We start from the raw sequence: 14,818 nt of genomic DNA, 5'->3' as shown, positions 1-14,818 counted from the left end.
ACCCACACAGCCCGACATGGAAACTTTTATTTTGAAGTGTGTACAAATATCATCACATATGATATAATATTAAGTCATGCAAAGCAGTGTACGGGACCAATAGGGGGCCTTAAGATGGCTTAAAATGAAACAAAACAAGCAGTTAAATAAGCATAAACAACTAAAAAAACAAAATATTTCTTGGTGTTTGGTTTTTTTAAATGCCAACCCCTAGAATGTTTTAAGTTGTGAGTGGGGGCTTCAAATATTGTTTGTGGACAATTTTGGGACCTTGAGGTAAAAAACGTTGAGATCCACTGATATCTTGTCCCATACTTGCAGAAGAGGGTGACCTTTACGCTTGTTGTTAGATCTTTGAAACTGTGAGGCGTGTCCTGCCAGGAAGGGAGATAGATAGAGAGAGAGAAGGAAGGAAAGGGTGGAGAGGGAGAGGCTGGCAGGCACACACCCAACCCTTTCTCTTCTGTCCCCTCCTGTCTCCGCTCGCTCGTATCTGGAGGCAAGAGCTCGCCCGTGAGCGCGCCCCACCCTCACCTTCCGCGAGTCACGCCCGGCCCACTGAGCGGCGCGCTCATGTGATGCGCGCTCAGCTCTCCAGGGAGACTTTAAACACTTGGACAAGAAGTTGTTTCGTAATTCGGGGAGTTTTTTTGGCGTCAAAGGTTTGTCCTGCTTAATGCGACTGTGTCATTTGGATGTGTTTCACGCTTTCGTAAGCTCTCGCGAAAACTCACTAAAGGCAAACTTACAATTTGAGGATTTTATCACCAACTTGCAAGTAAGTATTCAATTGTATTACTGACTAGATTTTAATGGTAACATAAAGCAGTCCTGTCTTAGTTATCAACCTACGTTTAATCTTTAGTGTTTCTTGTGATTTACCCACTTGATAAAATACTGTATTATGCTGTACTTTAGTATTAGTGTAGTAAATATTTATTATACCGTAGTATATAGCTAGTAAATACTGCACTTTGTTAATGTATACTACAGTTTTCTGTTATACTAACTATAATGAATCGCTAAACTGTAGTAAATACTGTGTAGTATAGGCTACTTTAATATTTCCAGTAAGGTTCAAAACACAGTATTATCTAGGAATTAAACTAAAGTTTACTATAGTAGTATACTACAGTATTTGTTCACGTGGGTTAGCCTGAATACAATAAAATACATAATATTTTTGTATTTTATATCTTAAGTGTTTTTTACCTATTGAATATATATGATGCTTGTACAGGCTTCTCGTGTATTTGTTATGATTATTGGAAACATTGCTGTCTTTTGGCACTTACTGTAGCTGGCATGTGAATGCCATCATTAAATTTATTTGGCTTCATTTGTTTTCATTTATAAACAGATAGATTATTGTACTTGTACAGTATTTAGCATTTATACAACCTGTACATTTGCAATTATAAACTGCGGTTTCTCAACAAACTTTACCTTTCATCTCCAAATGTATAATCTCTTATCATGATTATACAATGTATTAGTTCATTACTAATCAGTTTCACACCATAAATACAGATAGGCTACAGTTAAATGCACCAAACTGTACTTAGAAGTACTTTTGTGACAACATACAGAATGCCCCTGTAACACTTCTGTTGTATTAAATAGGTTAAATTATTAACAAAATCCTACATTTTGTTAAAATCCTAAATTATTTGTTAATGTTCACTACATTCATAGTGTTATAATCAGGTATTTTCATGTACATTAACATTTTCATGCTGTAGTAGTTGTCATAAAAGGTGAATTTATTATTATAAGGTATTATTAAGTTATTATTGTCATGTGTTAGCAGGTTTCTCTTCAGTTTCTGTACACTTGCCAATTGCACCCAGTTTTACCTGTTTAATGTCATCCATATTATTTAGAGTATAGATTTTTATGGCATTATTTTTGACAGTATGATTTATGATCCTATGACTTTTAATTATTGGTTCTGGTTAAAAACACTCACAGTTTTTAGGATTTTTAAAATCTCCTATTGTTTTGGCTTACAGTAAACTTCTGGTCCTGTATGTTTCGCAGAGCGTGTGGGTTCACTTAACCACAGCTTTACATTATAGGACTCTCTCTCTCTCTCTCTCTCTCTCTCTCTCTCTCTCTCTCTCTCTCTCTCTCTCTCTCTCTCTCTCTCTCTCTCTCTCTCTCTCTCTCTCTCTCTCTCTCTCTCTCTCTCTCTCTCTCTCTCTTTCTCACTGTGGGTCAGTAAGGCTGTTGTATCCTGAGCTTTTGTTTCAGGGTTGAGGTTTGCGTCAGACATTCCATTTGGCACATGGAGCCTCTTTTCCTGTTTTCGGCATTCGTGGGGAGGCAGCCTAAGGGGAGCGAACACACACACACACACACACACACACGCGCACACACACACACACACACACACACAGACCTTCCACCCACTGACATGACTCTTTCCTTGGATCAATACTCTGATGTTATTAAAACACACACATACACACACACACACACACACACACACACACACACACACACACACACACACACGCACACACACACTATTCTTTCAGGATCATCGTCAAACTCGCATACCATTGTTAAAATCCTGCTCTTCATCAAAAAGCCAAAGAGGAAACTGTAGACCCCATGTAGAGCACGCCAAATGCCTTAGTCTCACTTCATGGAAATAATAACATACACCCACAGAGAGACACAGTTTTGGCTTTCTTGCTGAATTTGTTGAGTTAGATGGAGTTTATCAGTGAAGTTTTCCATGTTGTGACCATCACTGTGTATCTCATCTCTGATAGAAAGCTTAGGGTGATCTGTTATAAACAGTGGGCATCGACTGGTAATGCTCATTAATCTGGAGTTGTCAAGCTGGTTTTGGTTTTACTTGGGCTTGCTATTAGTTTCTCTACTTTGTAATTTTGGTTTTTGCATTTCTTCTTTGTCAGCAAACCAGACCATTTCTCTCTGCTAGGAAACTTCGGTAGAGCGTATCTCCAACACTGCCAATCTGTGGTTTCAAGCGTGTGTGTGTGTGTGTGTGTGTGTATTAACATATTTGACTACTTCACCAGTCTGCTATGTAAAGTGAAGAGTGTTACTGAATTCAGGTTCGCGCAATCAGCCCAAAGTCAAACACATAATAGGGACAAAAATGTATGAGAAAAGCCTTCAATTGCTTTAAAATAATTATTAAAGTTAGCATTATAATTATAATAGATTAAAGTAATAAGATGCCTTCTTTAAATTACTTATAGAATGATAATTGCTGGTATTTTACGTGTTATGAAGTTTATAGCTAGTCGGCACTCCCATCACGGCATAGCAACCACATCTAGCCGAGCGTGTACTAACCACTTTGTTTTTATGAGATTGTTAAGAATAATTGACAGTCGTGTGAGTTTGTCTGTGGGTTTTGTTGCTGTTAACACTGAAAGGCTGATTCATGATTAATGTAGCAGGTTCACTGCAACGCTGCCAACTTTATTGCCCTAAAGACAGTTGTTAACACCTTTCTCCCCCTGTCCCGGATCAAATTTTCATTTGTAGAATTGTTTAAGAAAATCCATGGGAAAAAAGCCCCCCCCCCCCCCTTTTATATTGCTTAAGTGAGGTACTGCGTACGCGGGCAGTGCCGGTTGTGGCAATATCTGTTATTTGGAAAAGGTCTGTTTGTTTGACTAAGATTTCCTTAGAAGCAGAAAAGCTTTGCGAGCTTTGATGCGTCCGCAGACAAGTTGAAAAGAAAAGCCGGGCTTTGATAAGTGCATGTAGAGATCTTTGTTTACAAAAGTCTGCCGAACAGTTACAACCCTCATGGATTTTTAAGTCATAAAGATGTTTTAGCTCCTGCAATGTATTTTAAATTTGGAGATTTTAAAGGTGCAACGTAGCACTTTTAGAAGGATCTCTTGATAGATATGCAATATATACATAACTATATTATCAGTGATGTATTAAGTCCTCACATATAATGAACTGTATTGTTTTTATTGTATGTATTGTTACCTTATATGGAAGTCGCCATCATGTTTCTACAGTAGCCATAAACGGACAAACTGTTCTATAGTGCGTGTTTTGTCCCTACGCTGTCTCAGTGGACAACATGTTTGTCCTCTTGCAGCTATTGTAGCTTCTCTACACATTTCGAAATTGAGGGGTGAGCTGAGGACCAAGCTGTTGGTTGCAATTCGCAATCTCACCGCTTGATTAAAAACCCACACAGGACCATTACATTTAAAAAGACATAAAATGTACATAAAAATGAAAATTGAGGCATATATTGAATGATTTACTTATTTAATGTGATACATATATGAGGAGCTCAGATGCGAACGACACTAAGTGCCACCTTCGTAAAAAAAGACAGTGATATTAACCGAATGCTCTCGGCAGATGAGTACTTGGACCTGAATACAAACCGAATGTGGTAGCCACATGCATCACAGCGCCCCCTAATGTATAGTTCGGTTCTTTATTTTTTAACATTCTGACTTTCATAATTTGCAATGTTTCTAGTTGCATCTTCAATGATTTTACAATTGTTTACCATCTCCAAAGGATTAGATTTTTTATAAAAAGTAGAGATTAAGTGGATGGACTTAGAGGGTTTTGCAGCGAAAGATAGTCACATTTGTTAAATACCAATAAAATGACTAAAGTCAAATGTGTGACATTTTCATTGCCATTAAAGTGAAATTTCTTGAACCAAAACATAAGAGCCTGATAAAAAATGCTCATTGATGAGAAACATAGAATGCATTTAGGGGTTTTTGCATCTAGACTCCTTATATCTATCTATAATTTTCACACCTCTAAGACTTTTCTTGTCTTCTGTGTAGCACAAAAGAGCATAAAGTTTAAACTGCTGTTTTTCATTCAATAAAAGTGAATGAGGACTGACATAGCTTAATTTCTAAAAAAAAAAAGTGCCCACATGACGCTACATTCACTTCTCAAGAAGCCATACAATAGCATTGCGTGAGAGACTGAAATTGAAATTTAAGACGAATGATCTGTACTTCTCAAATCTCTTTCACTTGTTTATTAAAATACCCCTTGTGGAGCACTCAGCATCTGAATATGTGTTTTATGTTGTTTTTACAATAATAATATTTTTTTTTGTGTGTGTTAGAAAATGAAAAGGTTTTTAAGTAGTCTGTTTTGACCTGTCCTTTCTAACTAGTACTCAATACTGTTCTCGCAAGTTTTCGATGAGTTTGTGTATTTGTGTGCATGTTTCAGTGTTTTGTTAACCCACACCTGACCCCGAGGCCAGTGGGAGTGTTAAGCATTTCACAAGCCTCTGTGTGTGTGTGTGTGTGTGTGTGTGTGTGTGCATCTGAGAACGTGACTGGCATTGTCTCTTGCAATAGTAGACCTGTTTATATTTATGCGTGTGCACATACTGTATGTACGTTTCGGAAAGAACAAGTGTTGGATGTACTGGGAGTGTATCTGGACTTAGTGTACCTAGTATGGATTGTTTTGCATGTGTGTGTGTGTGCTCACAGCACCGCCCTGGGTTAATGATTGTATAAAGAGACTTTACATTCAGCTCTTTTTCTCTTTCTCTGAGACTTTGGACTGTTAAAGCACTCAAATATTATTGAGTCTGTCTCATAGCTCACTAATGAAGTGTCCCACATCCGGCCGTTCTCAGCCAGGTCTCCCGACTGAATAGCACAGAGACACGTTCTGTGTAATTTTAACTTTTACAGAAATGTCTTTACAAACTGGTTTGACAAAAGGTACAATTGTAAAGAATTGTACTGGTTGGTTATTTCCATGTAATACAAATGTTAAAGCTTCAAGAAGAATGCAAAAGCACAATAAAAGTGGCATTAAAATGGTCTATACATTGCGTGTGCTGTATTCTGAAATTGTCTGATTGGTAAACACATAATTTCGAATGATTTTGCGAAATGGATCAACTAGTTCTTCTCTAGTGGTGCGAATTGCAACCAACCTCAATTTTGAAACACAATGAGAAGCTACGGTAGCTGCCACAGAACAAACATGTCGTCGCCTGAGGCAACGTAGGGACGAAACGGGCTCTGTAGAACGGTTTGTCCATTTAGGGCTACTGTAGAAACATGATGGTGACTTCCATGTAAGGAGACCCACTGTGTGTGTACATAAAAACGTCTCATTATAAAATAATAAAAACAATACAGTTCATTATGTAAGGTCTTTATACACCACTGATAATATAGTTATGTATATCATATTGTATTTCTGTCAAAAGATCCTTACACATGGCACCTTTAACTCTCATGAAGAAGAGATTGAGTGCATCTAAAGGTTTTGGAATATTGAGTTGTATGAACAAACTTTATGAAGTTTTTATTGTGCTTTTGAATCTTTTTAAAGTTTTACTACCTATTCATTGCAATTGTAAAAAAGAAGAGCACCCCATAAAGTGTTTAAAATCTTTTGATGTGTTTTACATGCTTGAAATGACAAAAATGAGCGAGTAATGACAGTATCTCCATATGTTTTTTTAAGGTGAACTGTTGCTTTAAAAATTAAAATGTTAAAATGATGTTAAAATCAGCAGATGCAAACTATAGCTGCAGCTTGTACTTATTGAACACATAAACAGTCCTTTTGTGTTTACAAGATAATATCTGAGATATCTGATGACCTTATAGTTTAGCTGTTTCCTCTCTGTGTATTATAACCTTCTTATCGGTGTCATTTAAAGAGAGCCAGCTGCATGGCTACATTGGGATTTACACCTGGTATTGAGATTTTGGTATACCAATTGCAATTTAAACAAGATATAATGTGTTGTAAAATGTTTCTTGATTGAATATATGTGACTGCCTTTCAATTGTAAGCACAATGGCCACCTAGTTGCCCAACAACCAACTAGTCAAGTTGTGAGGTCCACTTGTTTATCTAGTTTTCGAAAATTAAGGGTTATGTACACCACATACACTGTACAAAAATTCCTTGTTGCACTTACATTTTTGTGTTTAATCAACTTTGACTTTACAAACGTTCTTGACAAGTAAGGAGTTGGTATAAACAATAACGTTTTATAATAATAAAAAATAAAGTTGAATTAACTTAAGTTATTTCAACTTTATTTTTATAATTTAGAGTCAAGAAAGTTGAAACTAATTGGAATTTTAAAAATAAAGTGCAACAAGGAATTTAAGGAAAGAATAAGAATGACTTTAACTAGCAACACCTAAATTTTTTTTATACTTTTTAAAATGTAAGTTAAACAAACTTACATTTTTTAGGTTTTACTATAAATTTTTACTTTTTACAATGTACTGACATGTCAGTATCGGCATTATTAATACAAGTTTACCACTCTATTTATTTTTACTGCTTTTAAAAGTAACAAATTCTGTTTAAAAGTTTTTTCTTTCATTTTTTTGCTTGGATATGTTGGGTAAAATATGGACATACCCTTATTTGACCAATACTTGACCCAACCTGCATTTTTTTACAGTTTAACACAATAAATGTGATGTGATGATAAAATCAGGTTACTTTCCCTCAAAGCCACACAGTACACAGTACAAGATGGTTTTCAAAACCATCTAACAAGATCTAAACAGAGATTAAGCCACAAAAATGTGCTAAGATTGCGTATGTTCAGTTAATGAATCATTAGAGGATATACTTGTGGCTTGGATCTGACCTTTCTGTATTTTTAAGTTTACACCATACTGGGTTGATGATATGATGCGGTAGATAAGACATTCATTGCATTATATTATAGACACACACATGCTCGGTTTATAGCCGTGGGCATTCACTCGCTCCCCTATACTTTAACCGGCGATTACCGTTTCAACACCTAACTCATGCATCTCTGCTTCTGTGTGCTTGGAATGAAGAATGACTTCCTGGTGTCATTTTTAACACAGTTTGTACGTGTGTAACTCCATCCATGAGTAACATGTAGGTTAAGCCACAGATTTTCACCTGCATTTGCATTTTTGTCGATTTTATCGAATGCAATACGCGATATGGGTCTTAAATTTTTATGCATTTGGCATATGCTTATATTGTATACCTGTATCATTCCTTAAAGCAAACCCATGACCTCTCCTACAGGTACTCATCTTTAAAGTGAAAGATTGTCACTAACTGATTGATTTTTGTGTTTCCCAGAACTTCAGTGGCGGCAGCCATGCTCATGTATGATTACCCAATAAAGACAGATATGGAGACGGTGAGTGCAGTTCTTAGGCTTGTAGATTATAACAATATGTTTTTAATTAAATAAAAGCAAACAAGCTGCGCAACCAATGAGGTAACTTCCAATAACCCAGCTATTTTGTAGAAATCTCTTCTATCTACTACACTGAAAGGTTCCTAAGCGTTGCTTGGTTCTTAGGATCCGGTTTATGTGACTTTAAAGAAAACAATGCTCCACTTTCCGTTTCCAGTAACAAACCTCCTTACCGACTAACACACAATAGGATCGCCTGGCACACAACCACGCCGGGTCATTAGCTTGTGGATTTGTTCGAGTGCCAGAGAACCCTTGAATCCTGAGCAATAGCACAAGATTGCCTTTTATATGCAGGGAAGTGAAGTAAAGACAGGAAATTAGAGATAAGAGAGGATACGACCCAGGTTGCCCTTAAACATGGGAGCCAACGGTGCTTATATGCATTACTCTGTACACTTTTCCTTCTTGCTCTCGGATTTTCTTTCTTGTTGGACTGCACATGGACATGCATTCCTTTCTTATTAGGTTAGATGTTTATGTGGGGTGGGAAACTGGATTTGCCTATTACTCAGTCATTCAAAGTTTGGAAATCTTTCTTTTTGGTTTATATTCTGCTTAACACAGCTGTGTGCTTGTGTAATTATGTATGTGTATTTAAAATCTCTCTTTTTCTCTCTTTCAGTCTATATATCAGACTTACCCCGCCTTGATCAAACAACAGTCGGAGGCATACGGAGTTGTATTGCCATCTGCCCACACGGCCCACCTATACCACACTCACTACCACCCGCACAATTATCAAGCACACTACCCTTACGGAAGCTCCACTCAGACACACCCTCACTCCCACGAGGCCCATCACTCCCAAAACGAACCCGTCGACTTATCCGTGAGCAAAAAAAGACCCTCCGTTTCATCTCCTTCATCGTCTCTCTCGTCATCACCCAGAGCAACTCCCCCTTCTCCATACGAGCACGTCAGCCCGGTCCCACGCTTTCGTCCTGGCTCCGGATCTATAACAGGAAGTGTTTCCGGGCCTTCCCAGACAGGACAGCTAAACCCACAAATGGCTCTTCCCATGCCTGCGGTAAGAATGGTGCGGCCATCATTTCATCACATCCAGAAATGTTATGATTGCCAAGAACGAATGCATGATATTCCCGATTTCATGCATTAATTTGATCTTATACCACGGCTCTGTTGAATGCTTTATTCTGATTGGTTGAAAAATGTTCCAGGGGTGTTGATAATTTTCTGTATAACGCACACCTAACCTGTCGAATGTCTTAAAATAACCACCAAAGCAATGTTTGTGGTAACCGTGGTGTAAGGAAAATAATTGACCTTGGGTATGCATTATTTTCAGCCTGCCGTCAATTATTCCTTACTTACTTTTAAACTTTGACATGGCCTTACTAGAGTCAATATTAAAGATATGTAGGTTATATTTTCACAGAATGTTCATTATATTACGTAAATGATTTTATCTAGAAAACAGTAAATTGCAAAAAAAGGACAAAAAATGTAAATGATTTTACAAAAAAATCCAAAAATAATTCATATAAGTAAAAAACCTGTTTTATTGTATACATTTGTCTTTTCTTATACCTCTGTGTATTTTTGCTTGACAGGTGACGCAGGTTTTGACTCCCTATGTAAATTCCAGCATGATCCCCGTAATTTCAATGCCGTTATCCGTCCTCTACCCCTCCATACACCTGCCGCCATCCATCATGATATCGTCTGTGACACCTGATGATCCCACTAACCACAAACAGTGTAAGGAATCATACAGCATTGCATTTCAATTTTTTTTATTCGGCAGACACTTTCATCCAAAGGGACTTATAAATGAGAGAACATTTTATCAACCTTTAACACATGCAATATCTAGTCATGCATTTGATCCTTAAAGGGATAGTTTGCCCAAAAATGAAAATTTGGTCATCATTTACTCACCCTTAAGTTGTTACAAACTTTTTTAATTTGTTTGTTCTGCTGAACACAAAGGAAGATATTTAGAGCAATGTTTGTAACCAAACCATTTAGAGCACCATTGACTACCATAGTATTTTTCATTCCTACTGTGGAAGTAAATGGTGCTTCTGTTTTGATTACAAATATCTTCCTCTGTGTTTAGCAGAACAAAGAAAATTATATAGCTTTGGATCGACTTGAGGGTAAGTAAATGATGACAACATTTTTATTTTCGGGTGAACTATCCCTTTAAAGCTGCAATTCGTAATTTTGTTGGTTAAAATAACAAGTTGGGTCAGTTTAAAGGAGAACACCACCGTTTTTCAACATTTTACTATGTTCTTACCTCAACTTAGATGAATTAATACATACCTATCTTTTTTCAATGTGTGCACTTTTAATCTTTGTACAGCGCTTCGTGAATGTGTTAGCATTTAGCCTAGCCCCATTCATTCCTATGGCTCCAAACAAAATTTTTATTTTGTGCCACCGTACTTACTCGTGTAACTACTTATGTAACAGTCTTTAAATAGGGAAAACATGGAAGCATTTGGTGGCTTCTAAATTCATCCCTGTTTGGATCCCAAGGAATGAATGGGGCAAAGCTAAATGCTAACACATTCACGACGTGCTGTACAAAGATTAAAAGTGCATGCATTGAAATAAGATGGTATTAATTTGTCTAAGTTGAGGTAAGAACATAGTTAAAAATTGAAATAGTTTTCCTTTAATCCACATAATACAACTTTAGTGCTATAGGTGATAAAGAAGCAAAAGTTATGAATCGCAGCTTTGAGCAAACTACACACACAATCTCATTCGATCGTTTAAATGCATGACAATTATAACAAGCCTTACGTATGTTTGCGTGCATAATTGATTTGTCTCTCACCTCTTTTAACTCAGTCCCAGCTATGAAGTCTGAGAATCCCCCTGATCACCATGAGCTCGTTAGGCCAATCAAAACGGAGTCCCGCCCTGAAAACTCCCAGGATTCTCACAGCCAGGAAACAACCTCATCCGTAATTACTGTAACACCAAACTATGAGTAAGTGCTGGACCCTTAAACATACACACACGTTAACATTGTGCTGCACTGAATTGCTGTTTATTTTGTATGGTCACAACCAATTTCATGCATATTATGAGAACTTCATTGAAAATTTGTATCTTACAACAGAGACAATAGAGAGGGAATTGCCACAAAAAGTATCTGTGTGTGCACGTTTCTTCTTTAGAGACAGGCCACAGCTTGTCATTTTAGGGGGTCTGGGTGCAAGTTTTCGAGCGTTGACAGCGGTGCACATATACAGTAAACACTGTGCATCTGTTTGTAAAAACTACCATACTATTAACCTGCTATTATTACTAACACACAGTCATGCTGACTGATCTATCCATCTATTTATCCAGATGTGAGGACAGTTTAAGTGTTCATATATTCAAATAGGGCAAGAGACTGCTTGACCCAAATTTCATAAAGAATAAGCGTGGTACAGGGTTCAAGAATGGATGCGCAAGTGCGATGTGTCACCTGCCGTCATATCTGATATTTCTTGCTTTTGCTCTGATAAGATCTCCCATCATGCACTTCAGAGACAATGTGTCTCCATGTATTCTAGAAACCCGCATGGGGTGGGAATCTATCTGTGTGTGAGTGTGTACAAATGCATGCTTGCCAGTTTTTAAAGTGTAGACTTATATGCTTGATGTTTTCATTTGGGTGTGGTAGCATCAGGCATTATAGAAAAAAACTTTTAAATGCAGCGCATAGTGGAAAGGAGGAATGTGTGCAAGGAAGGGCGAAAAAAAGGCATATTGATCATTTTATAGGGGGGCGGATGCCAAAACGAGCTACTTTTAGAAACAAATGTCGGAAACGTGGAAAAAAAATTAGAAAAAATGTAAATGATGAAGGACAGGGAGGGTCAGGTGTATAGAGAAAAAGGAAGTGTTTAATGTACAGTAAACTGTATTTTTTAACAGGAACTTGCAACAAAAATCTTTTGTAACTTTTGCTATACTGGTATCTTAAACATTTCCTTATATGTGACAGACAAAAAGCAACATGACAGTTCACCCTCGGAATTTACAAGCACTATAATTATATCACATTTAAACTAAGCAGGATCTATTTTATAGGGGGTTTGGGTTGGATTCTATATTGTTGCCCCCTGTCCTGAACCCACTTCTTAATTTCAGTGACATTCTGGCCCCTGGACAAGTCTATGGGATTTTCACTTAGTTTATTTTAACATGTCAAATAGCTGTCATTGTTCTGACCCCTGGTGGTTAAACTGAATATTGCACTTTTTTAACAAAAATAATGGGTTGACATTTATCTTTCTTTGTGTTTTTAAACAGGTGTAACACACACTCTGTAATCGTACGTCGAAAGGTGGAGTCTCCAGATCCGTTGAAGAAGCGTCGGATTCATCGGTGCGACTTTAACGGGTGCAATAAAGTCTACACCAAAAGCTCCCATCTCAAAGCTCACAGACGCACACATACAGGTAAATATAATGACTACTTATGCTCACTTCTTACTGTGCAACTCTTCATAATGTTTAATAAAACTTTCTTTGTGTTAGGAGAGAAGCCGTATAAGTGCATGTGGGAAGGCTGTACGTGGAAGTTCGCCCGCTCCGATGAGCTGACCCGTCACTTTCGGAAGCACACGGGCGTGAAGCCTTTCCAATGCCCGGATTGCGATCGCACCTTCTCGCGCTCCGATCACCTTGCCCTGCACAAGAAGCGCCACGTGTGAACGGGGCAGAAATTGCATCTTTAAGTCTGATCAACAGACGAGCTTCATCTTCATTGATGTTAAGGGGCGTTTTGTATATCTCAGCCCGTCTTGTCCAGAAGGAAGCATATGGGAAGAGAGAATGGAGTTGATGGATCCCACATAGCTCTTAGTTCATGAAAGAAATCATTGTCCTGATGGATTTTCACCACCATGGACAAATGCGGACAGTGCTGTGGAGATGATCCTCAAACAGACCCAAATTTAACACATCTTCGTCTTTTTTCTTCTGTTTTGTCCTCTGCAGGTCAGAGGGTACCAGTTGTGCAAACTACACACATAAGTAGTTAAACACACACACACATACTGTATATGCACACAGCATCACATTTATAATGTAGTTTTTGGAAGCAAATCGGGTCAAACCTGTACAATGTGAATTTTTCTCTTTTTATAGGCTATTATTATCCAATTGAATGTGTATACACAGATCCTGTATATGTCTTTTGCATGTTTCAATGTTTTTTTGCTTCAAGGACCAAGCTCATTGTCTCACACTTTTGTCAATTGATATACTTGTCTCTTAGGGGGTTAATACATGGCGTTATCATGAGACCGAAGTGTTTGGTTCCCAAAGCCAGTCCTATTTCTTACATAGCAGTAAGACGGTGGCATGTTTAATGAATTGTAATCATGATCTAATACCGTAGTTTTTTACTGTAAGTACTATGTACTTCTGTAAGTTCTTTGTAACTACGCACATGCACAATGATGATAATGATATTAAAGCAACGATAATATCCCACCTGAATTCTTAAAATACACCTAGAAAATTTTTTTAACCTCCAAGTCGAGTGTTAAATGCTAATAAATGCGTCCAGTCAATGTCCTTGTTCTTCACTAGATAATATCCACACTATAAATATGAATTGCAAGGACTTATAAAGCTTCATTTTGCAAAATGTCACAATTATTCACATTTGAATAGTTTCTGTAATCATACTAATCATATAATCGAAAATATTTAGTAGTGTCTCGTTTTGTTTTATCAAACCAAGTGTCAGCAACTTTATTTCTTAGTTTCTCTGAGGGGTTTTCAGGTGGAGAAATAAAATGTGAACCATTAAATAAGGGGCATTATATATAACACACGAGTGAGTTCATCTAGGTTATGGGTAACATTGTATTATTGCTTTTACAAATTTGTTTGTGAGAGATGTTTAACATGGATATATGCAGGGACAAGTTTACTCTTGTTTTTCTGTTTGTAGGTTTTAAAATCATTTATATGTGAACAAATGTTTGTAAAGGGCAATGTGTGAACAGAAACGGTGCACTTTAAAAATTAGAAAGCCAAATATTTTTTAATGGGGGTCAATAAATAGTTTTAAGTCACAGCGTTTTATTGTTTATCTTAGAGACCTAATTGTGCTTCCAAAATCCTCAATTTTTTTTTGTGGTCAGCCTTGAGGGAGTAAAAGAAAGAAAGTACTGAGATGAGTTGAAGAAAGATTACAGAGAATAGGAGGAAGCATCTTTTTACTGGCCCGTAAACCAAAGCAATGCTGTATGCTAGGCAGAATGAACCAATTAGATTTGATAATAAATATATTAATATATATTATATGTTAAGGAATAATATGACTGAATGGGCAATTTATAGACAGCATGATTATTATATATTTTTATTCTAAACAAATACTACACTTTTGTAAAGATGTGAATCTTCTTTTTTTAAATTCCTTTTATTTTCACAGTTCACAAAGGGGAATATTATGCTGTGTCATTATATCAAACTGTGAATGCTCAAACACTTATTGTATTATGTTGATTTATATATATGTATGTATCATTCAATAAACTTTTTATGGTGAATATTTTGCATAAATGTGTTGTCATTGTGTTTGTTTGGTTTG

At 37.0% G+C, this 14,818-nt stretch overlaps 1 protein-coding gene across 2 annotated transcripts; it reads left to right on the top strand.

Moving 5' to 3' along the window:
- Positions 1-503: 503 nt before the first annotated feature.
- On the top strand, positions 504-14,777 carry klf3 (Kruppel like factor 3 (basic)). 2 transcript variants are annotated; one of them, XM_065254569.2, is made up of 7 exons: positions 504-778; positions 8,116-8,176; positions 8,862-9,275; positions 9,811-9,958; positions 11,063-11,204; positions 12,521-12,669; positions 12,748-14,777. In XM_065254569.2, the coding sequence occupies exons 2-7, from the start codon at positions 8,135-8,137 to the stop codon at positions 12,921-12,923; spliced, it is 1,071 nt and encodes a 356-aa protein (XP_065110641.1). In that variant the 5' UTR covers positions 504-778; positions 8,116-8,134; the 3' UTR covers positions 12,924-14,777. The 2 variants fall into 2 exon arrangements, with proteins under 2 accessions (XP_065110641.1, XP_065110642.1); XM_065254570.2 differs by having other exon boundaries at positions 514-778; positions 8,862-9,266.
- The last annotated feature ends 41 nt before the right edge of the window (positions 14,778-14,818 follow it).

This window comes from Paramisgurnus dabryanus, chromosome 4 (assembly GCF_030506205.2).
Source record: "Paramisgurnus dabryanus chromosome 4, PD_genome_1.1, whole genome shotgun sequence".
NCBI classification, from domain to species: Eukaryota; Metazoa; Chordata; class Actinopteri; order Cypriniformes; family Cobitidae; genus Paramisgurnus; species Paramisgurnus dabryanus.
The sequence above is the reverse complement of the archived record's forward strand: the minus strand, read 5'-3'. Positions and strand labels throughout refer to the sequence as shown.